This window comes from Anas acuta, chromosome 4 (genome assembly GCF_963932015.1).
Source record: "Anas acuta chromosome 4, bAnaAcu1.1, whole genome shotgun sequence".
NCBI classification, from domain to species: Eukaryota; Metazoa; Chordata; class Aves; order Anseriformes; family Anatidae; genus Anas; species Anas acuta.
Genome location: NC_088982.1, coordinates 5975484 through 5999055, shown reverse-complemented (window position 1 = coordinate 5999055; position 23572 = coordinate 5975484). Strand labels below are relative to the sequence as shown.

Genomic DNA, 23572 nt, shown 5'->3' with positions numbered 1-23572 from the left:
AGCTGTTATTGTTTGTACTTCAGATACCAAGTCAGAAATTTGTGCTAAAATGGACTAATCTGGATCACTTTCCATTCCAGATAAATCAAAAAAAATTGGGGGCGTGAAAAGGAAGTCCACAGAGAATAGTGGAAGCGTTGATGCTAAACACACAAAATCTTCTCCCGAGGTAATGTCTTACTGCGTGACGTGTGTCTGTGTTATGTAACTTAGTCATGTCACTTCTCAGAATGGCCTTAAATAAGGATTAGGTATAAAAGTGGAATAATGAACCTAATCCCTGGGAGGATACGTTGTGTTCACTGAAACTTGTCTAGGCATGGGTAGAAACATCTCGCCTTGCAGTAATCAGAGAAAAAGTTACTAAACCTTGAAGGTCAGGTTTTCATTTTCTGAATTGTTTTCTGCCCCCTCCTTGCGCTCAGGCGTCAGCCTGCCTAGTCATGTATTTTGCAGTGCAATTAAGCACAAGGCACTTCTCAGGTGCGTAGCCTTTGCTTTTTGCCTCCATTCTCTAACTACTTAGCTCTGTACTTAAGCCCCAAAACTCTAGCAACACTTGCATGCTTTGAGGATCCAAGCTACACAGGTAAAGGTCTGGAAGAATGTTGTGTCAGTACAAAAAGGGAACATGGGTACCTGCATGCCAATATTTATTTCTTTTCTGAGTGACTTGGGAGGTATCCGTCCTAAGAAAGCTCCCTGAAAGGCCAGGAGAAGATCTGGGTAACTTTATCTAGAAATGAAAATGTCAAATACTGGCTTGACTAAAGAGCAGTACTTCAGACTTACCCTATACTTTTGCCCTGGTGCTTCAAAAATCACACTTTAAGTGGGGCTAGCCTTACGGAAGCTCTTTGGTGGTGGTAATAGGAGATGTTTTATTTGTGTTTTTGTTTTGTGTTTTTGATTATTGGTTTCTGTGCTGAGTCAGTATGTAGATCTAGTTACAGTCTGGATATCATTATTAGAAATCTTTAACAGCTTCACAAGGATGCAGCAGGGAGGTAGCAAGTACAAGATAAGATTCCTCAGCGACAAGAGTGATCCGTCTTGTATTTACTGAGGAGGAAGAGTGTTTGTGCCGCAAATCAGCATGAAGTAGCTCACGCACCACAATCATACTCTGCTCGTGTTGTTGCTATAGCTCATGCTTGAGTACCTTTAGTGTCTTTCAGGCACTCAATTTGCCATTCTTGAGCTTTCTGCACATTCAGCCATTGAGCCACTCGCTCAATGCATACAAAGCCAGTCTTTATTTCATATTCCAAATGTACTACAGCAGAGTTACCACGATCTGAATTCATGGCTTGTTTTTCCTTAAAGCGGTGCTGCTGTTTATTTAGTTCTGGTTTTCTGGTCTGCCTTCCTTCTAAGGACTGGATCTTTTATCACTTTTTTTACTCTTTGGGAAATGTCTTGTACGCATTTTGAGAAAATAGTTGCAAGTAAGTGTACTTGGATAAGGAAAATAAGCTCTACTTCTTTGATTTTGGCAGAGTGAATGTGTTGGATTGCTAAGCTGAAGCTATAACTTGTTTTTTAAACTCACTGTGTGATAGCACTCTGACTTGTAATGTGGAGTTAATAAACCCCAAGGTTTTTCTGAGAGCTTGCCTTGATGTCTGACAGCTGTGTTGTACAAAGCAGAAAGGAAATATTTTAGAGTTGATGTTAATGAGCCTGGTGTAAGTTGCAGCAGTAAGTTGAGCATGTGGGAGTGGGCTATGGGTTTTGAGAGCTGAGGAGGGAGTCTCATGGAAAACAACTGTTTCTAAGGACTCCTAATTCGATAGGCCTGTTGTATTCCTAAAAGAACTGTAGCTTTATAAAGCTGGTTACTTAATCAGCACAAGATTTCTTCGCTTGACACTGTAGAATCCTGCAGCAAAGACTTTCTCACTGCAGGGAAGTTCACGTATAGATTTTTGGTAAACTCTAACTTCACAGTTCTAATTTTCCCTGGGATTTTCAGAAGAGGTCTGAAAGCTGTTTCTGATTACTGTAACCAACTTTGAAAGATCTTTGCACTGGTGGTAACAAGGAAGAGCAGAGCTTTCTATCTTCCTTTCCACCTTAATGTCACATGCACCACTTGAAGTCTATGGTGGTAACTGGGAGGAGGGAGGAACAAATTCACAGGAACAGTGTTTCTTGGAAGCTATAATGTTTAAAAGGGCTTCACATCTTTTGAACTGAGTGAGGAATGGTCTTCAAGATTTTAAACAATCACTAATATATTTTTATTTTTAAGCTTAACCTTGTAAAGCAGTATTTGTTTTGGTGGTGGTGTTTTAAGTATTTATAACTGTTAAAATCTTTCTTGCAGGTTTCTCAGAGTCAGGGACCTGTGCGGTCAGTACCAACGGTGTTTGGTGAAGCATTGCTAGGATGTACTCCTGCTAATAAAGACCAAAGGCATCAAGGCTTGCCCCTGCCAGCTAACTCTCCTCCCAACCTTGGTGCAGAAACTCCTCAGGGGTAAGGAATCAGTTTATGGTTGCATGGACTACTCTCCTCCAAAAATAATTCAAGTTCTTAGAGTAAACTCAGAAGTAATTTTTACGGAACTGTAGTAACTCAAATCTTCTGTAACGTTGGCATAGGAAAGTGATAGATTTAATTGCACTGGGTATGTAATTTTCTTGCGTTTGCCATATGTGTGTTGGGGAGGGTGTCTTTAAATTGAAGTAGTCACCCTTCAGTGTTGCAAGCTGGTGTTCCCGTGTCATTGTGTCCATCCACTGATGAATGAGAAGTACACGAGGACTTCCCATGGTGTCCACTTCTTGTCAGACATGTCCCCCACCTGCCTTCCTGAGAAAAACTAAACAGGACACCTTCAGGCACATTTCTTGTAGGCTGTTTGCTTACAGATTAAGTACAGGTCCTCAATTACATTTCTGTTCAACAGGTATTTGTGTTGGCTCTAAAATTATTTGTTATCTGTCGGAGCCCAGAAAATATCCAATGGAGCTTAAAACCTTTCAGTACTGAGGTTACCACTCCAAATTTTCCTTGTACAAATTTGAGCTGATGCTGTGTTTCTGTGATAAAAGTAACTCTTAAGAGGCATGGTCAAGGCGTTTTTCAATCGGATCAATCTCTCAAAAATACAAATTTCTACAGCAGCTGTGATGGGAGGAAAGGCAGTTGGGGTCTGAACTGAAAGCTGTGCTTTATTCAGCTTTCTGACTAGAGCAAGTGTGGGAACTGTACTGTAGCATGTAACTGTTTTTTCCTGAGTGCAAACCACAGCTCCTTTCCAAAAGCAGAATTTGAAGGTTACAATGTGGTGCCTTTACCCCCGGTTCTGTCACAAAGATTTATATACTTAGTACAAACAGTGTGATAGCTGATACACAGAATTTGTGTTTCCTTTACAAGAAGTGGCATTGGCTTGTAGAAAACGTGACTTTTCATCTGATCTTATTGTGGGGGAGTAGTTTTACTGTCTCAATATAGGCTTGTAGCGTCAGCCAGAAGCACAGTCCCTGCTGAAGTTTCTGGAGTATTGGAGCCTTCTAATCCAAACACGCATGTGAAATGTTTGGTTATACAGTTAAATGGAGAAAATAAAAGTAACTGTAGTTGTGAGAAGGTAATGGAGTAGCTGCAGTAGCTAAACTTGTGTGTATCTACATGCATGTACAGTTCTATCATTTGGTTCCAGCTCTAAATAATAATAAACAAAAATCAAACACAAATCTATTGAACTTCACACAACTTCACATCTTCAAGTGTCAGAATTAAAAGTATGATTAAACTTCTTTCAAGATCTAAACAAGACTGGGTTTGAAGAGCTGATGCTGTGGTTTGTTTGACACCTACTTCTCTAAGTATTTCGTGTTATGTTTCAGCACATGTAGACGGAGCTTACCAGAAACTCATCCGTCTTGTCTTAATGCTGGAGTTAAACCATTGAAGGACGAATTGATTGCCTTCCCCAAAGTGACGTATATATCTAAAGAACAAACGCAAAATCCTAACGATCAAAATGGTAAATATACCTCTTTGACAACCTCAAGATCTTCATCTTTGACTGATTCAGCTAACGGAAAGGAAACCAGCTTGAAAAATACAAATGAACCTCTAATGAAGCCCACCACAAACTTTCCAAAAGAATGCGTTCCTGCAAAACAGATGCAACACCTTAACTCTCCAATAGCAATACCAAGAGTCAGCAGCACTGTTGAACTGCAGAGGACTTTAGATTGTCGGCCCTCAACCTCCGATGCTCATCTTCTCTCTCTCCCTGAGTCTGGAGTTAAATCACAAAGCAGCTGTAACAGCCAGAACAGCCAAAAAGGAAACAAGATTGACGAACACGCGGACATGGAATTCTTTATTAGGAGAAATTCAAATGAGGCTCTTTTTGAGAGAAGCGAAAATGAAAACTTCTGGACTGGAAGTGCCAAGATCCAGGATAATGGCAAGTATTTTTTAAAACTTCCTGTCATTTGAAAGTCCTTGTGGTTTCTGTGTGATGTCATACAAGTATATCCTTTGTAACGTACACAAAAACAGTAATTTAGACTGTGCGAGCAAGTGATCTGGAATTTGAGTCATTTGTGGGCTCTTTCACAAGGTCAATACAATAAAATAGGAAAATATTCTTTCCCGCAAAAGGAAAAAAGGACTAATAATTCCTAGAAGTTTTTTACGGAATATCTTCAAGAACAGAATGGCCAAATGGGTTACAGGAACACATTTCTGTTTGGGATGCAGAAGCTGATGGTGTAATGAGGCTGCTTTTTTTTTTTTTAGCTGTGGCCCTGAATTTTGTAATTGTAATGAGAAGTGGATGTTCTCAACAAAGCTTTGTTCAAATGGGACTTTCCTTTGATGACTTGTCAAGAAGAAAAATAAAAAAAAAGGCCACTGTGTTATTTGTGGCCTGGTTCCACTTGCTGTGCTCCAAGTTTTCCATGTGTGGCAGGATGGGAATTGCTGTAGCTGTCACCAGGAGCCCAGCTCCTTAAATGTGTCTGTGCCGTGCATCGGTGCAGCTGATCATCCTGCTTCTGGGAATCTCCCTGCACACCCACCTCTTTTTTTCTAATCTCAAGTTGCTTGGTCTTGTACTACCACGTGCTGTTCCTTAACTAAGGTGGGTGAACAGCCAGCCAAGCAGTCACTGCTGGGTCTCACCTGCAGTGTGAGAGGCAGAGAGATGTTTGGCATCTCCTACGGTGAGCTGCTGAAATCCACTGCACCTTGAGGGCTGTGAAATGGATGGGTTGTACTTCTGCCCTTAGTACTTTTGAAGTCTCCATGCTCAGATACTCAAGCCCTGATAGTGGAAGTACTTTCGTTGGAAGCAGCCACTCTTTTGAAATAGTTTTCTGTGAGGGGCAAATGAATCTATTAAGGTTGGGTCCCTGGGCTGTGTAACTTGACTATGTGGGTCTACACATTATTTTGTTTCAGGGTGATGTAATGTGTATAGGAAAGGTTGACACAGGTCCATTTCATGACAAGACCTTTGCTTGCACCTTTATATGATGAGCTAATTAGTAAAGGTTGTGTAACTTTCACTGCTCTTCCCACAGTCATGGTCCGCAAGTCAATTTTAGCAGATGCTGCTAAAGTGAAGAAGCTGCAGCAGAGCGGAGAGGCGTTTGTACAGGATGGCTCCTGCAATAACATCGCACCTCACCTGCATAAATGCAGGGAGTGCCGCCTGGACAGTTACCGAAAGAACAAAGATCAGAGAGAGTCCACTGTCTTCTGTCGATTCTTTCACTTCAGAAGGTAAGAGAAATATTAACTGCGTAGATCTTGGTGGTAGTTAAACGTGAAGAACAAGTCACTTGTTGGAGTTGGCCATCTGTCTTGTTGTTTCTTCTCTCCAAGGCGGGCTGTTGAGTGCTCACTGTTAGCTGTAATATGGATCTTCTTTCCTGGGCCAGGTGAAGAACAGCTTTGTGGTTGACTTGTTCCCATTCAGGGCTCTGATTTAAAACTGCTGGCTGTCAGCACGTAGCTGTTAAGCTATAAGGCCAGGATACCTAAGCAAGGAGGGGTTGCGTGTGTTTTTCTAGCACTTAGAAATCTTCTAACAACTTCATTTGAATAGAAAATATTTTGGCAGGAGTTTGAGCTGTTTGTTTTGCTATTCTGGGCTGAATGCCAGGGGGATAACTGGAGTTTAGTTTGAGTGCTTCAGCTTGCTAGTATTGGAGGTGCTATTGAGAGGTTAGACTCCGTGCGTGTCCCCCAGGGTTCAGCAGTGGGACACGTGAAATGTTAGACACATTTACAGCTGGGGAAGAGTTCCAGTAAGTGACCGTGGCCTTTCAGCCCAGAACAATAGAAGAGTGATGGGCAAAGCCCTGGTTTCATGTTGTGTTTTGCTCCATTTTTTTTCCACTTCATGCTTGGGAGTTTGTTTCTCTAGGCTTGCTATAAAAACACTTACTCAGCGTGCTTACTGGGTTTTGAGGAGAGCAGGTGGGGTAGGGGAGCAAGGCAACTTTGAGGAAAACCCAGTGAGTGCTGAGTGCTGTTTGCTTTCTCCAAACCTGATCTGCAGCTTCAGATCTTCCCCTGTGAGCCTGATTTTTATTTTTATTTTTTTGAGCTGAACAGTCAAGGCCCCTGGTTGTTTTCTGTCTTCAGTTCTTAAGCCACCATAAGGAACCCTTTCGAAAAGGGCTTTAAACTGTTATTTGAAGCACATCTGTAAGTCCAGGGTGGATGTTGTCAAACTGTTGTGTTTGGCTGTTTTTAACATGTCCCTTCCTTTGTTTTCAAGCTGTATAAATTTTTTCCATGAACTGTTTGATCTCAAGTCCAGATGTTGCGTTCCTCTACTTATTTTCCCCTCACCCATCTACATTTTGAGATATGGACTGTGTTATGTAGGGAAAAAGTAACACTTCTTATATAAGAGAAGAAAAACAAATACCACCTCCCACAAGGGAGATAGAAAGCTTACCAATCCTTAGCTCTACTTCTGATTTTCAGAGGAATGGGTTTCTTTGGGGGGCCTCTAGGTAGAAGAAAGAAGTTCTATGCCTGAAGAGCGTTTGAAGAGAGAGAACTTGAAAGCAGAAAAGCTACAGACATTTTATTGACAAGAAAATACTCTTTTCCATTGTTTTTCTTGAGGTTCCTTTCTCTCCAACACCCAAAAGCAGGGCACGTAGCTGAAAGCTTAAACACGAAGATGCGTTACTAATCCGTGATGTATCCTCTGGTACAGATTTACTGTAGTCAGTCTTGGGATAATTGTGGCATTCATTGAAATGCTCAAATGTGTGTAACTACAGGCCATGTTAAGTCATCTTCTCAGAGTAAAAAATTCAGACTTGGACTGCAGCTGAATCTTTCAGTTCAGAAGTCAAAGTGAATGGAACAGTCCGTGTTTATTGAATGTGAAATCTGCAAAGCCTGAAAACTGCTGTTCTTTGTAATATCAGCCACCAGCATGTTTCCTAGCCACTCACAGTGATACAGTGAGCAGGTGTTGTCATCACAAGTCAACTTCCCTCAATAGCACTTAATAAAAAGGTTCCTGAAAACATAAACATAACTCTAGATTGCTTTTTTACTTAACCTCGTAACAATTCCAGATATCACTCTTTCTGTCTGTCAGAATCACTTGAGAATATATCTTCAAACTTTGCTGTAGAAAATGGATGGGTTCTTGGAAACATTTTGGCAGCTACTTCAGAACCAATGGTTACTTAAATATATAGTGTTTTTAAGTAACATTTGTGTTCTGAGTTGCACCTGGTTCCAGATGAATCTCTTACTGTTGCTTCCTCTGGATATGATCCTTAAAGCAAGCACAATTTTAAAATGATGTTAACCTGATAATTTTAATGTGATTAAAAAACATTTTTAGGAAGCCCACCTTACTATAGAAACTGTTATGAGTCTCCTTTTCTTTAAATGAACAGTGTATTAAACACGTCTAGCACTTCTGACAAGTATGTTTAGTCATGTCCTTTGCAATCATGAAGTGTTAAACTCCTTGACACATAGTGTACACGTTTACAGTGTAAGCATTGACTCACTGGGCTGAATGTGAAGTATTGAAACATTTGAAGTAATGGGTTTTTCTCTTTCCCCCTACCCCCTCTTTCCCCAGGTTGCAGTTCAATAAGCATGGGTTACTGCGTGAGGAAGGCTTCTTAACTCCGAACAAGTATGACCCTGAGGCTATTAGCTTGTGGCTGCCTTTGTCAAAAAATGTTGTGGGTCTGGATCTGGACACAGCGAAGTACATCCTGGCCAACATTGGGGACCACTTCTGTCAGCTCGTAATATCTGAGAAGGAAGTTATGTCTACGATCGAACCACACAGTAAGAGCCATTTGTGTTTAAAATATCTCTATCTTAATAACTTTACGTGAAACTTCCAAGTTTTTGACCTGTGTGAAAATGCATTGCAAGCGTTTGGAAGGGCCATTTAAGACTTGGGTGTTGCCCTCTGCTCTCAGAGGAAACCTAAGGTCTAGCATGAATTAGTTTTATCAGCTCTTTGCTCGTGGAGGGGAGAAACCATAGTTCTACCATTCTTTGTCAGAAATACTCAGTTTTTGTGTCACAAAGAAAGTGTAGAGCTGTTATGAAATGAAGTGTTTAAAAAAAAAAGGCTACAGCAGCAGGCAGCTGACAACCAGCTATTTTTAGCATGCAAGTAAAATAAAGCTTTCCTGTTGAGTGCACAGATTCTGGTAGGTTGTTTTGCTCCTTTTTTGTTGTTTGTGCATGACGGAGCTAACGTTGCCTGTAAAGTCAGTAAAAAAAGCTTTCTCCTCCATCTAAAAGCAGGGGACCAATTTCCAGTAGGTCGGTTTGAAGCAGCTGTGAATCCAGCCCTACTGCAGACAGCCCAGAGATGTTATTGATGGGGCAACTGCTTTTAGAGCTCTGTCGGTGCAGGCAGGGCTAACCTCAAAGTGTATTACAGAGCTCTTCGGTCACATCAGACTCTCTCTGTAGCAAATGTGAGCAAACAATCACTCCTCAGAGTAGTATGGCTCTTAAAATTGTGACTGTGTGGTGTTTGGTTTTAGTTATTGTTATAACTAGATGACAGAAGCAATACAGCTTAGAAAACTGTCTACCCCAGTGTCTTCTGCATGCTGGGTGGTATAGGCATTACGTAAACGTCACGTCACTTTACCAGTCACTCCAAGGTTTGGAATAGAAGAAAAAACCTGAACATCATTGACTGCCTTCAAAAGGGAAAGGAAAGACTCAAAATATTTCAGAAATGCTTGCTGTGGGGTCCTGCCCTGGGCTACTTGGAACCTGGAAACTCTGTTTTTCACTTGAACTGGAATGCTTTCAGGCCTTTGGAGTCAGTGTGTCAATAGTTAGGGTGACAGATACAGACTAAAATATCAAAACAGCTTTGGAAGGATGAAATCTGGGGGGGAATTCATGAAACAAAGGGTGTAGATATGTATTCTTAGTATCAGATAATGCATCTGTTAGCATATGTGCAACAAATACACTCTGCTTAAAAAAAAAGCAAACAACAACAACATAAACATGTCAGCATGTCAGTTGATATCAAAGGAGCAAAATGTTTTGATTTCCTCTTTGCTTGTTTATAGCCCTGGCTGGTGTGTGTAAGGGAATTCAATTTCATGAAAATGAAGGAGATTTTTAATGCCCTGGCTAGGAAGGAAATAGTTTAGTGTCTTAGTGTATGTCTTAGTAGTTAGAGAGAAGGGTTGACTCTGAGCTACTGCTTTTCAGGTGTGGGTAGAACTGTTCATCCTCTGTATTCTGCCAGGTGCTGCAGTATTTGCTGATGGCAGGTAATCAGTCTGAAATTTTAAAAAGAATGCAAAGAATGAAATTTTAAAAAGAATGTTCACTGGTGGAAAAGATTCTTGGAAACAGGCTTCTGGACCCAGGTATCAGGCAGCTTGAGTAAGAGTGACTGTGAGGAAAGAATTTGGGATCATGTAGCAATAGAGAGGATAGGGCAAAGAAGTCCTTCAGGCAGGGGTGGCAGGTATGTAGAGCCTGAAGACAATTGTGAGGGAGAAAACGGTTTGGGAGAGTTTCCTTAAAGAGTTCCTTCAATAGGAGAAGCACACGTGCATTTATTGCTGTGTAGGGAAAGATTGACCAGTGGAGGAAGAACGGCTTGGTTAGGTCACACAGCTCTTTGGCAACCTCGTGCAAAAAGGAGGCCTACGGAGAGAGAGAGAGAGAAGGCAGGGTCAGGTGACAGGGAGGAAATGAAAGAATGGGAGGGAGAGTAAAAGGACAGAATCAGGAAACTGAGATGTCAAACTATATATAAAATAGCAAAAAAAAAAAAAAAAAAAAAAACCTTCATACTCTGTTTGGGGAATTAAAGGATTGGCATAGAAAATAATAAATACAACACAATTTTAAGAAGTGAAGAAGAAAAAGAAAGGAAGTGGTGACAGGCCTTGGGTTCATAGAAGAATCTTGAAGCAAGAAGTGAAACAACTTTTACCTCCTGCTATGAGCAAATTGTGCCAAACTATTCTACTTTTGTTCCATACATAGTTAATGAGTAATATGCAGAGGAAAAGGAACTTTTCTTAAATCCTGGCATGCTTGTGTTCATTTTTATAAAGCATACTTTAGGAGGTGTTCTTTCATAGCTTGCTCATAACATTAAGAAACATGGCAGAAAAGTTTCAGAAGTTATGAGTGTGGAGGAGGTAGGAGGCAGAAGCTGTTTCTTGTCTAGTCTAGTTTTTTAGCTGTCTACATGATGAAATGTAGTACAGGCATGAATGATACGTACATAACGCTGCCCTGGGAGGGCCCACAGTGTTTTGGAAGACACTTGGCATCATTGGGGATTTTTTATGGGATCATTGGGGATTTTTTATGGGAATTCGTGAAATGACTTGAAGCGAGAAAAGATTAATTATTTGGGTGTGTAATAAACCTGAACAGAACGGTCAGTTGCACAAATCAGAGAACAACTGAGCAGGTAGTTGTTCTGAGAAGGTCTGATACACACCATAACATGTAGAAAACTTACTGGAAGTGAGAGAATGCCATGCAGTCTGTACTACACCGTAGAGGACAAGTCCAAACTGACTGGCAATCTAGAAATTAAGCCTAGCTTGCTAGTAGCAGCTTAGGTTTCTTTTTTTAGGGCAGCTGTGGAATTTTCCATTAGGAGAGTGTCAACAATTTGCATGTTAACACGAACAAAAGCACGTCAGGAGTAACAGGCGTAGTTGGATGCTGCGAAGGAGAAAGCAAAATGATCTTGATTGCTCAGACTGTTCTGGGTGTGCTTTTTCTGAATCTGTGACTACAAAGGATTTGTTTTGGGATTCCAATAGAGAACAAACAGAGCCTTTCTTGTATCCGCGAAGTATTTTAATGTTGCTATATTTAGCATTCAAATTTTGGTTTTGTTTAAACTAACACTTTTGCCAAACCTGTCGATTACCACAGAACAGGTAGCCTGGAAGCGTGCAGTTCGTGGGGTTCGAGAAATGTGCGACGTGTGCGACACCACAATCTTCAACCTTCACTGGGTCTGCTCCAAGTGTGGCTTCGGTGTGTGCGTCGATTGTTACAGGATGAAGAAAAAAAGCCTCAATGAAGGTGAGAATGCACATCCCTACCTTACACAAAGGGGAAGAGGTGGGTAAGAAAAGCTGTAGCTTTCCAAAAGGAAGATGAAAGGCGTACTAATAAAACTACTTAATGGTGCTGTTTTACAGATGATGACTCAGATACTTTCTCCTGGTTTAAATGTGTGAAGGGGCAGGTACATGAGCCAGAGAATCTAATGCCTACACAAATAATTCCTGGAAAAGGTATTTAAAATACTTGATTGGGAGGGGAAAATAAAGTTGTTGGCTTCTGCTGTCTTTTGTATGTTGTTGATATTGCAGTAAGCAACTTTTTTGACATCTAAAGCTAGTTAAAGCTTGGTATCTATTGTCAAAGGGTTTCACTTCATAATCTGGAACAGCCTGCGTACTTAGTACTATTCCATTATCTTTGACCTTTACACGTGAAGTTTTGTGACTTCTTTGTAAAGATGAAGTGTGTTCCTATGCTATTGTCCGACTGCATGGTATATGCAACTTTAAAAATGGTACTGAATGCTGAGTGTTCTAATTAAATGTGAGCTTCATTAATTACTCTTTTCCTTCAGCACTCTATGATGTTGGTGATATTGTTCACTCTGTACGAACAAAATGGGGAATAAAGGCAAATTGTCCCTGTGCAAATAAGCAATTCAAAGCACTATCAAAGCCAACTCTAAAGGAGGATTCAAAACAGGTATTGCTACCATTTCTCTCTCTTGTCTGTGTTCCTGAAATAATCCCTAGGTTTGCCTCAATCTACCCATATCTGAAGTCAGACTTGGCACAGACATGCCAGTCCTGACTGCTGCTGCTAACCTCACCATGTAGGTTTTTGTTCAGTGGCTTTAAACTAAAAGAGAGTAGGTTTAGATTTCTCTATAAAGAGGAAATTCTGTACTCAGAGGGTAGTGTGGCACTGGCACAAGCTGCCTGTAGAAGCTGTGGATGCCCCATCCCTGGAAATGTTCAAGGCCAGGCTGGATGGGGCTTTGGGCAACCCAGTGTTTTCCAAAATATAAACAAATTAATTATTTCATTTTGCAAAGAGTTGCAAGAAAGCAGTGTCCTTTAAATTATGTACTTTCAATTTTCTATGTACTTATTTGTAAATTTATTTTGAGAAGAAATACGGGATCCTGAGCCCAAGAAGCAGGCTGAACTTGATTTTGGTGTTGGTAGTAATCCACAGGAGAGGTGAGGAACATTGTGAAGTGTTAAAAGCAAGGAGGATAGTTATGTAGTCAAAAAGCTAGCGTATGGCTGACCTAGCTTCAGTCTTTTTCTCAAGATTTCTTGTGTGACCCTGAACAAAGAGCAGCATTGAATTTTCTGTGTGTCCCTTTCTGCAAAACGAGGCAAATAATTGTTTTACATTGTTGCACAGGTGGTGTGGGGATAAGCTTATTACAGTTTGAGGCATTTTATGCAATGTCGTATTTTGGAATTCTTACCAAGTATCAGTGGTCACTAACAGATGAAACAAATGTAGCAATAAGCAGATGCAGGTGCAAAATAATTTCTTGATTGCATGTCTTTGAGCAGAGAAGAGAAATTTAGCCAGGAATCCCAGGCTAAAGCAGTAGTTGTGGTTATTAGCCTGGCAATGTTGAAGTTCCAAACAAATAAATAACTCAGCTACCTGGGAGATGTACAGTGGGTCGTGTGCTTGTGTTCTGCTGGCGAGGGCAGAGCTGCATTGATTCACATATAGCTGCTTTAGACCTGGTAGGTAAGGGGATTTCTGCTGCTTTCTTGAGGGGGGGGAAAAAAATTAGAAGCTCTACAGACAAGTTTTAATGTAGTGAAGTAGACCTCAGGCTTAGCCCTGGTCTGAACATCAGCTGTTACTAGCATGGCGAGAGAGCAGCTGTTAAAACTGTATCTGGTTCCCAAAGTGGTCCGAGAAAAATGAATCTGGGAAACTGTTATCTTTATTTATCTTGAGGAGTGAGGGACTCCATCTGCTCTTGAAGTTGGGAGGTCAGTTTCTCCTGGATCTTCATCTCTCACCCATACTAAGATGCGATGCTGACCTCTTGTGGAGATCGGATTACTTAATGGAGGGCCAAACCTTCTTATTTTGTTTACTCGTATCTTTATTGTTGCTCGGTTTACCTATTTTTGCGTAGAGTGTTTGTATTTAATCAAGTTCTCACCTTTGTGTTTTTTTTTTTTTTTCAGAACTTGGTACCTGGAGAGAGGACCAGCCTTCAGCATACCAGCTTAGTCCTGAGCCCACAAGTCACTACACATGATCCTCCTGTAAAATCAACAGTTGGAAGTAAACAAACTGCTTCAGTGAACACTTCTCCTTCATTAAGTTGGCTATCAAATCTAACGAGTGGAAACGTGAATAAAGAAAACAAAGGTATGTGCGGAACTGGTAAAGAGTAAACCCTTTCTGTCTATTTGTTTATTTTAAAATAATAATTTTAAAATGTTGATCTTTAAGGAAGTCTAGCAAAATAAATAATTCATCAGTGTATTGAGAGATGATGTGTGTGTATATGTACATATGTATATGTGAGCATCTCATCTCCTTTAAAAAAATAAAATTCAAAGCATGTATTTGTTTTGGTTCAGAGGATTAATCCTTGCTTCATTTTCAAATGTTTCTTTATTTTCTTCATTGCAGAAAAACTCCTTATACCCGTTTCAAAGAATGAGAATAAGCCTCTTCAGACACTCCCTAGTTTAGCCAAGCCTACTGCAGCCCTGCAGACATTCAACAGTGCAATATTAACACCTGTAAGCAACAACAACACAGGTTTCTTGCGGAATCTCCTGAATTCTTCTGGAGGAAAGGTATACAATTTTTTTTTTTGCTGTAGTGGCTCAAGTTGATACCAAGCTTAGGTTACTGTTCTAAACCTGTGATCAACTATCACAGACACTTGTCACAGTAGGTTAAATTCCTTCTTTGCTTGGGAAAAAGGACTTAATTCAGTGTCTCCTGCAGTGCTCCAGATAGCCCCATTAACTATCAGGAAGTCTTGCTTGATGAGGGTTAGGAAGCAAGTGATAAAGCTGACAGATTTACTCAGGATTAATGTCTGGCAGCTGCATTAATTGGTGTGTCCATTAAGTAGTCTCAAAGAGAACCATCAAGGAATGTGGAGATGGAGCTAAAAACCTTTTGTGTTGGGTAACTTTCTTGTACTTAGCTTGCAGGCTGGTTTGCTTCAGATATTCCTAGGCTTTATTTGCTTTTACAGATGCAACTTGAAAGTGGTGGGGTAAAATATTGGCCTGGAGGGTTCTTTGATGAAACTGCATTTCTGTTCTTTGATATGAAGAAAGCCCTGTTCCATGCTGTACTTCATTGGTTTCTGCATTGTTGTTGAAATCGGGGTAGAACCACTTCTGCCAGAATACTGTAGTCGGTATCAGAAGTGACACTGGCATTTAGTGATGGTGAATTTCTAGACAGCAGAACTTCTGCAGGCTTTTCTTTTGCTGTGTGATGGTGAGCTGGAGTAAAAAATCTTTGAAGTGGCGAATGTTATCAATTCATCAACATTAAATATATCACCTTTAAAGTCTGCAGTACAAAGAACAAGACAACAGAGAAGTACACCAACTTTTTCTGTTCTTTTTTTTCCCTAAATCAGACAGACAACGGACTCAAGACTACACCCAAAATCCTTGATGATATTTTTGCTTCCCTGGTGCAAAACAGAACCATTACAGACTTGCCTAGGAAACCTCAAGGACTGACTATAAAGCCTACAATAATGGGCTTTGATACGCCTCACTACTGGCTGTGTGATAACCGCTTACTATGTCTTCAAGATCCCAACAATGAAAGTAATTGGAACGTCTTCAGGGAGTGCTGGAAGCAGGGACAGGTATTTGAGATGTTCTGCTTTGGCCATTTTCAAGTCATATCCTTTGCACTTTTACGTAAAAGGCAGGTTAAAACTTACTGCAATGATAACCAACACTAAAACTTTATAAAATGGAATACCTGAACATTTATCCATCCTTTTATCTAAGGATCTAAACCTTACTACTTGTTCAGTATGTTATATGGATTACCCACCTTATTTTGGTTGGGATTAGTGGTTTTGGTGTTTAATGATTCTTAAGGGTGTCTTCTTCTTTGTAGCCTGTAATGGTGTCCGGAGTGCATCACAAACTAAATGCAGATCTCTGGAGACCAGAGTCCTTTAGGAAGGAATTTGGCCAACAGGAAGTAGATCTGGTTAACTGCAGGACCAATGAAATCATCACTGGCGCTACTGTAGGGGATTTCTGGGATGGATTTGAAGATATTTCAAGTAAGCGTGATTTTTTTTTTGCTTGTTTATTACGGCTTTTTGTTGTTGTTGTTTTGGTTTTCCAGTAGTTAAAATATTCAGCAGCAATAATCTTGCCCTAGCATGAACTTGCCATCCTTTAGCAGCCTCAAGCAGAATAAAAGACACTGCAGGCTTTTTCTTCTGCAGACAGTGTCTGCCAGGTATTCTCACCATGTATGCTTGCAGGATGATGGACTAAGTAGAAATTTTGCCAGCCCTGTTAAGGACTCTCCCTGAGGGGGATGTTTTGGCTGCCTTTAGTCTTTTGGGGAAGCATTCTTAAGAAGCTTAGGATCTTCCTAGTGAGTAGGTTCACTTTGCTTTATGCTCAGCAAAGTGAAACAAAATCATGTCTAAGGTTGATGTTCACAAGGTAATTGGGCTTTGCTGCAGTTGATCCTTTACATTTTGAGTTGCACAAGCTATTGAAAACTAAGGCTTGGTAATATTTGACAATAGGTCGTCTGAGGACAGAAGAAGGAGAGCCAATGGTGTTGAAGCTTAAAGACTGGCCTCCAGGAGAAGACTTCAGAGACATGATGCCTTCTCGGTATGAATTTACAAAGAAACTGTTCATTTATGTGGTATACCCCCAAAATAATAGAATGTAGAAATACTGTTACGTTTTAATGCCTGCTTCAGCTTTGAAAAGCGGTTGGTCACATGTGAGCCATTTTGTTTCTCAGGGATACCTGACATAGCTAGAAATGCTAAACAAGTTCTATGGTTGTTGAAGTAGTAAAATATATATTGATAAGTAAAATGAGTGCCTAAAATTGGTTATGATTGCTTAAACTTGTGGAACTTCAAAGCGAAGGCATTTAGAAAATCTAAAGTTAGTTGAAGGGTTTTTCATGAAACCCATCTTAAGTGTTGCGACTTACTTTATCTGGTACTTTTTAAGATAATTGCACAAAAAAATAACACTGCAGTTGCAACATGCAATAAAAAAAAATATATACACCGGTTGTATTCCAGTCTTACCTATTTAATTCCGTTTCCTGGTGTACCATATTCCACCACCACGGGAGGAAGAAGTATGTTTTCTTGACTGAAGAAAGTTTTTGTTGCTGTTTTTTAGTCTGCTGCCTTTTTATCATTTCCTAACACTAAATCGTGCTGTATCCTTTTAGGTTTGATGATTTGATGAAAAATATTCCATTGCCAGAATACACAAGGAGAGGCGGCAAGCTCAACCTTGCCTCTCGCCTTCCCAACTACTTCGTACGACCAGATTTGGGCCCCAAGATGTACAATGCATACGGTAAGGAGTCTTCCATGCTATAGGTCATTCTGCACACGTTTGAATCAAAGCTTACTATAAACTAGAAGATTCCTTCTAGTAGTAGATCATCTGATTAATTACTTAATTGGAAAACTTAATTTTGGCTCGTTTTTAACTGATGATCATTATGTGGTGATGTAAAGTGTTTTTTGTCTGGGTGGGCTCAAGCCAATAGCAGCCTGTTGCCAGTTACTTCCAGCTTGCTCCACATGTGTAAATACTGCCTCAGTTTCTTATAGCTGGCCACATGTATTTGTTCTGTTACTTCTGGCACACTTCTCCTTTTTGGGTTGTATCATTTAATTTTTAATCTCTTCCTGAGCAGTTTTTTCCATGGCTGGCTCATCTGCTGTCACTCAAAAACAAACAAAAAAAAAAAAACACTTTAAACTTTAAATATGATCATGGCCAGTAAGAGATCCTGACTGGTAAATACTGCAGCAGCTGCCTTTAGTGAACAAGAAACTGTTGCTGAGTATACTTCATTCTAAATTGCTCTGGTAAAACCCTCTGGTAGTTGTATTTAAAGGTAACTCATATATCATACAGCCTAGATATAGGTACAGACTGATGTGGTAGTCTGTAAATTTAACACTAAGACACAAATAATGTGGTGCAGGGGTCTGGCAATAAAGTAAATTGCTGTCCTGGAGGCATTTGCTTATGAAAGTGACTGCTCTCTGGGCTTTTCAGATTGTTCTGCTTAGAGTGGCATAAGATTTCTATTTCTCTTGCTAACATAGTGGATATATTTTTTTTCAGGCTTAATAACACCAGAAGATAGAAAATACGGCACGACAAATCTCCATTTAGATGTGTCTGATGCAGCTAACGTAATGGTTTATGTGGGTATCCCCAAAGGGCAGGCTGATCAAGAAGAAGGTGAAGTCTTGCTTTTGTTCTGGAGGGGATTGTTTCTGTGGTTGGAGGAAAGCATAACTTTGAGAGTAACTGCTTGTGTTTACTCTTAACAGAAGTGCTTAAAACCATACAAGATGGCGATTCTGATGAACTGACAATTAAGCGCTTCACTGAAAGTCGAGAAAAACCTGGAGCTCTGTGGCACATTTATGCTGCTAAAGATACAGAGAAGATCCGGGAATTCCTTAAAAAGGTAGGCAACATTATATCTGAAACTATTTTGCTGCCTGTGTAGACTAACAAATACATCCTTGGACTTTTTTTTAAACCTCTTTTCTCTGCCATTTATTCTAGAAACCAGAAACAAATGTACTTGGGTTGTTTCAAAGACAAAAATTCTTGAGTGACTTGGATCTTGTAGGATCTTGTAGGAGGGTAATGAGAGGAAGTTTGAAGCTACCCCGGACCTAGATACACTGCTTTAGTCCACCCTTTTTATAGCACAAGTAATGAATGAATGTAGTGCTGTTAGATTTCAGAAAAAGAAAATTAAACTAAACCCATCTTCATGCATATGAGATGCTCTTAGGGAATGTCAGAGTAAGATGTGCTTTGTGGTTCTCCCTTGTTTTTTCCATACCTTCCTTTATGAGGTTTGGATTGAGGGTAAAGTACAAGGTTCTTCAGATGGTTTTCATGGGAGATAAAGTTTAATGGAGGGAAGAAATGTGACACTATATCCAAAAGGGCTTATTTCAGTATTGAATTTATCACAAATGGTCCAGAGTTTTTGGTTATCTTAATTCTGGAACATCTTTTGCACATTAAAAGCAAAAAATAAAATAAAATAAAAATAGTGTTTAAGATAAATGGGATGGTCTGAGCAACAATTGTCTTTGTCAGCCTATTGTCTTGGATAAAAGCTTGGAGCTACAGCAGTTTAAGATTTGTTCTTTGTTGATACTATACAATACTATACGTGATATACTTGATGCTGAACTTGATAAGCAGTGGTGGTTTGTTTTGATGCCTGTATCCCACACCTCTTCCCAGTCTACTTGCCTGCAGGTGTGAGGCCTTCAGCACCTTACCTGGGGGTAGAACCAAGCCATTCATCTCCTCACAAATGAGTTCTCAGGCTGCAGCCCAATTCTCGCCCCGCCTCCTCCTACCCCTCAAACTTCTCATACAAAGTCCTTGTGCTTCCCAGCACGGTGTCTTCTGAAAACTGTGTTAGCGTCCTCTGTTTTGGTCAGTGAGAACACCGACTAGTGCTGGCCTTGGGGCAGGCACCTGCTGCATTTGGTGATGTTTTTTTTCCAGTGACAGGCTATAGTAGTGTAAGAATGCTCACTTCATGTGGCAGTGGCTCCTGTTGGGAACATGAGTCACTTAACCCTTCTGTTTCTTCTTACTGTAAATTGGAATTATTTGCTTTTATTGTATCCACCTTTGCAACGTGTCTGTGAAGCGAGTGGGAATGCAAAATGATGCAGCCTTCACAAACCAAGGACTGAGTAAGGGTTGCATACAGCTCTTACACCTGGCCACGTGGTGCAAGTCACTCAGTCTGGCATGCATGCATAAGTCATACCACACACGTATCTCGCTTATCCAGTAGGACTGGTATATTATAATATGTTTCTTTTCCTGACTTTTCAGGTTGCTGAAGAACAAGGTCAAGAAAATCCTGTCGATCACGACCCTATTCATGATCAAAGTTGGTACTTGGACAGATCTCTAAGAAAACGCCTTCACCAGGAGTATGGAGTTCAAGGCTGGGCTATTGTACAGTTTCTAGGAGATGTAGTTTTCATTCCAGCAGGAGCTCCACACCAGGCAAGGACCAGTGACACTATTTACAGTCTGACTGCTTGGGCAGACTTTTGCACATGTGGCTAATATTCGTCTGTTCTCTCTAGGTTCATAACTTGTACAGTTGTATTAAAGTTGCAGAAGACTTTGTATCCCCAGAGCACGTCAAGCATTGCTTCTGGCTCACTCAGGAATTTAGATATCTGTCACATACACATACAAACCACGAAGATAAATTGCAGGTAAGCTCAAGGAGAACCCTGTCCCCTTTCTCCCTTTAAAAAAAATATCCTCACCAAACCCATGCAGTAATGATTTAGCCATCTATAGAACATTTCACACTTGGATCAGCTTTAATGCATTGGACCTCCAAAAAGGAATTTCAGTAGGCGTTTGGACTGTTACATATGTTCAGTAGCTCTGTGGAGGCCTTCTGAGATAGTTTTGAAGTGTTACCTTTTTCCTTTTCTGCTGTTTTTCCTCTGGTTGAACCCATAATACTCTCCCCAGGCTACTAAGTTTCAGTTTATAACCTGTTAGAACTTGAATCTTGTTCTCACAAGTTAGTGATGTGAGTGAAGCTGGTGCTGAGGAGCCTGTTTGTCCTGAAAGGAGAGCCACGTGGGGTGCAGAGAAGGTGGGGAAGCTCTGCAGGTGTCTTCTGTGTGTCAGTGCCTTCCAAACTGCTCCAAACCATGCTGTTTAACTTTAAATGTCTCTTTTTTTCCTCCTAGGTGAAGAATGTCATATACCACGCGGTTAAAGATGCAGTTGGGATACTGAGAGCGAACGAATCCAGCCTTAGCAGACCATAAACTAGAAAGCCTTAACCACACACTATGAAACAGAAGCGCTGGCAGCTGTTTTAACTACTCAGTCAGGACCTCTGTGGACTTTGAGATTATCTGAATGTTACCTCATCTTCCTTTCAGCAGTACCAGAGGATCGTGGTACTATGTTCTGTGTATTCTTCCAATGTTTACAAACCTGATATGTATATGTAGTAATATGTATGGACTGTGGCATACTGTGAATGCTCAGTTGCAATAGAACTTTATATGGAGTTGCTCTCCAAACTGTACAAAATACCTCCTATAGAACTGTCGGAAACTATTCCAAATTACTCATTTGAAAAATATTACCCGAGACTTGTAAAGCTCCAATTTTTAAAAATTTATTTTAGGGTGGGAGGAAGTACGGAGTCACCAATTTAATAACCGATTTACATAAAAATAAACTAAGAATGCAGTTCTGTAATTTCACATTAACATAGAACTAGCATTTAAAAGTAGCTTTAAGCTATTGTATAGTAACATAGAGGTGGGGATTAACCATCTTTAGGTAAATGTATTTAAATTTCTAAATGTTAAAAGAAACTTTTAATCAAATGTCTTCTGTTTGAAACTGATCTTTAATTTGAACTTATGTTTGATTCTCTGGTTTTTAACACTGAATGGTCTACATAAAATTCTTCTATTTCAGATATTGCTCCTTGCACAGCTTCTTCAGTTGACTCTTGAAAATGTAATTAATTTCGTGCAGTGCTTTGAAATGCAGAAGCAAACTGTGTATCATACTGTTCATACTTTTTTTTTAAACTATCTGAAAGCTTATGGTATTTAATTTAGCGATAGCTCTGTTTATAGCTTTCTTGGTTAACCGAAACATGGTTTAGCTTGATTTCTGTTTCTCAACCAATACTGGTACAATGGTTTATATCAAGTGAGTTTTGCAGACTCAGTCTTAAAAAAGCACGTTGCTCTAAAATTACTTAGACTGAAAAAAGAAAATCAAATTGTAAAAACAAGCAGAGGGGAAGTGCATCTGTCATCTAACAAGCTGAAATAAAATCAACTTTTCTGTTCCTCAGTGCCCTTTTCAGCACTGAACTGCACAGGACAGCTGCTGGGATGAGACAGGAGGGAGGGGAACCCTGTTACATGGTGACACACTGGAAATTCCCCTCCCCACAACACTCACCTGCTACTGTTGATCAGCATTAACTGTTCTGTCTTTGTGCCAGGTTTTTTTTGTTTTGAGAGAAACTTCCTTACACGTTCCTCAGTAGTGGAACTGTACCTGAGGCTGTATTTCTTGCAGGGAAGCAACTTAGCAGACAGTGGGCTGATAAGGTTTGTCTGCTGGGAATAGACACATTTACCCTTTGCCTCAAAACTGAGGCAGAAGGAGGTACCCAGAACTAAAGACGCAAAACGAAGACATAATTAAGTTGATCCTGTGTTTATTGCCTCTAGGTGGAGTTCTTTGTGACCACTTAGAGCTGGGGTAGCCAGTTGATCTGGCTGTTTTTTTTTTTTTTTTTTTTTAAGAAGAGACATTCAAAAAGACAGGAGAGGATCCCTGATGCTGGGTGAGGAATTCAGGTAGTTGTGAGTCAGCATCAGTGCTCTGCTACTCCTGGGGCAGGGAAATGTTCCAGTTCACTGAGCTGCTGCTGCTAGCTTAAATTTAGCAGAGCTACTCCCTGTCTCTGCTGTGTTCAGTGAGAATGTCCCTCCTTCTTCCCTTGCTGCCATCTCTATTTGATAATAAACAGCCTGGCCTGTTCCTAGTTGCCTGAGCCAGCTCCTGAAGGAAAAACAAGGCTGATTTGGCACTTTGAGCTAGTTACATATCCTTCGAGGCAAGGCAGTGTTTCAGATGAATGTTTTCTTGCAGTAGCAAGTTTAAAGTAAATGAAACAAAGCAGTTAATTGCTTCTCTTGGATCCTGGTTAGAGCATGTGTGGGGAGCTGGCAGCCAGGTACCTCACCACCCAGCGAGTGCCATGAGTCATGCTGACTTGATGCATGCAAATGTGCACAGATGTATGAAGAGACACATTGTTGGGAGTTGGAGTTTGAACCTTGTTACACAATCTGTTTTTATCCCAGCTCTCAACTGCTGCATCCCACTGCCTCTCTGAGTGATTTTTCTTCCTTTGGGATCTGTCCTGGCTGCAGTGCTAAGAGCAGGGGAAACAAAGTGTCCTGGTCCAGCTCTTGGTAGGTTTGCAGTGAAGAGGGAACCCTTGAGCTTGGTACTCCAAACATTAAGGTTACACTGACTGCTCCGGGACCTTTTCCTACTCTCTGGCATGACAGGGAAGGGTGCTCGGTGCCTCCTTGCTTTTATGGCTGAAACTGGATGTTGTTGGGCAGCATCCAGGTTTCTGTTTGTGTGCCTTATCTGCTCCTCTGCTCTTGCTGTTGGAATACCATTACAGGCTTTTCTGGTGGCGAGTCTTAGCAACTGCTTCCTTTGTCAGCACCACAGGAGTATCACAAGCCTCTTAGGTGAGAGATGAACAAAGGGGCGAGTTGCTCACACTCTGCCTGCGGTGAGTCATGATGCCTGAAATCACATAGCCTGAAGTCTTTCTCTGGAAGGAGAGAGACCTCTCCTTGTGTTTTGGCCTCTTCTGGCCCTAACAATGTGCTACTTAAACAGCAGCTGCCACCACACTGTGGTTGTGGGGACAATGACGCAACAGCACCTGACAGGGCTAAGCTGAAGGCAACTCCCCTTTCACTTCAGTGCCAGATGAATTATTACAGCCTGGCTACTGGCTGTGAAACTGCCCTGATCAGTTATGGGATTGGCAGATGAGCAGAGCCTTCTGTCCAGGGAAGAGGAGGGGAAGTTCACTGACTTTCCCATCATAGTGCCCAGCCCAGGCACTCTGCACCTTCCTCTTTGACTACCTGCCACCAGCTGGAGGCATTAACCCATCCCAATGCCCT

General features: G+C 40.8%; 1 protein-coding gene across 1 annotated transcript in view; it reads left to right on the top strand.

The window, feature by feature from the left end:
- The window catches only part of KDM3A (lysine demethylase 3A), a 29835-nt gene extending 8137 nt beyond the window's left edge, over positions 1-21698 (top strand). Inside the window, exons 7-25 of the mRNA XM_068679614.1 lie at positions 81-169; positions 2330-2481; positions 3861-4432; positions 5553-5754; positions 8099-8313; positions 11422-11574; positions 11694-11789; positions 12134-12261; positions 13749-13935; positions 14203-14372; positions 15179-15415; positions 15676-15847; positions 16328-16418; positions 17002-17132; positions 17916-18035; positions 18128-18267; positions 19677-19853; positions 19937-20071; positions 20564-21698. Coding sequence (XP_068535715.1) covers positions 81-169; positions 2330-2481; positions 3861-4432; positions 5553-5754; positions 8099-8313; positions 11422-11574; positions 11694-11789; positions 12134-12261; positions 13749-13935; positions 14203-14372; positions 15179-15415; positions 15676-15847; positions 16328-16418; positions 17002-17132; positions 17916-18035; positions 18128-18267; positions 19677-19853; positions 19937-20071; positions 20564-20644 — 3248 coding nt within the window. The 3' untranslated portion in view covers positions 20645-21698. The remainder of the gene's footprint in view (positions 1-80; positions 170-2329; positions 2482-3860; positions 4433-5552; positions 5755-8098; positions 8314-11421; positions 11575-11693; positions 11790-12133; positions 12262-13748; positions 13936-14202; positions 14373-15178; positions 15416-15675; positions 15848-16327; positions 16419-17001; positions 17133-17915; positions 18036-18127; positions 18268-19676; positions 19854-19936; positions 20072-20563) is intronic.
- Positions 21699-23572: the final 1874 nt, after the last annotated feature.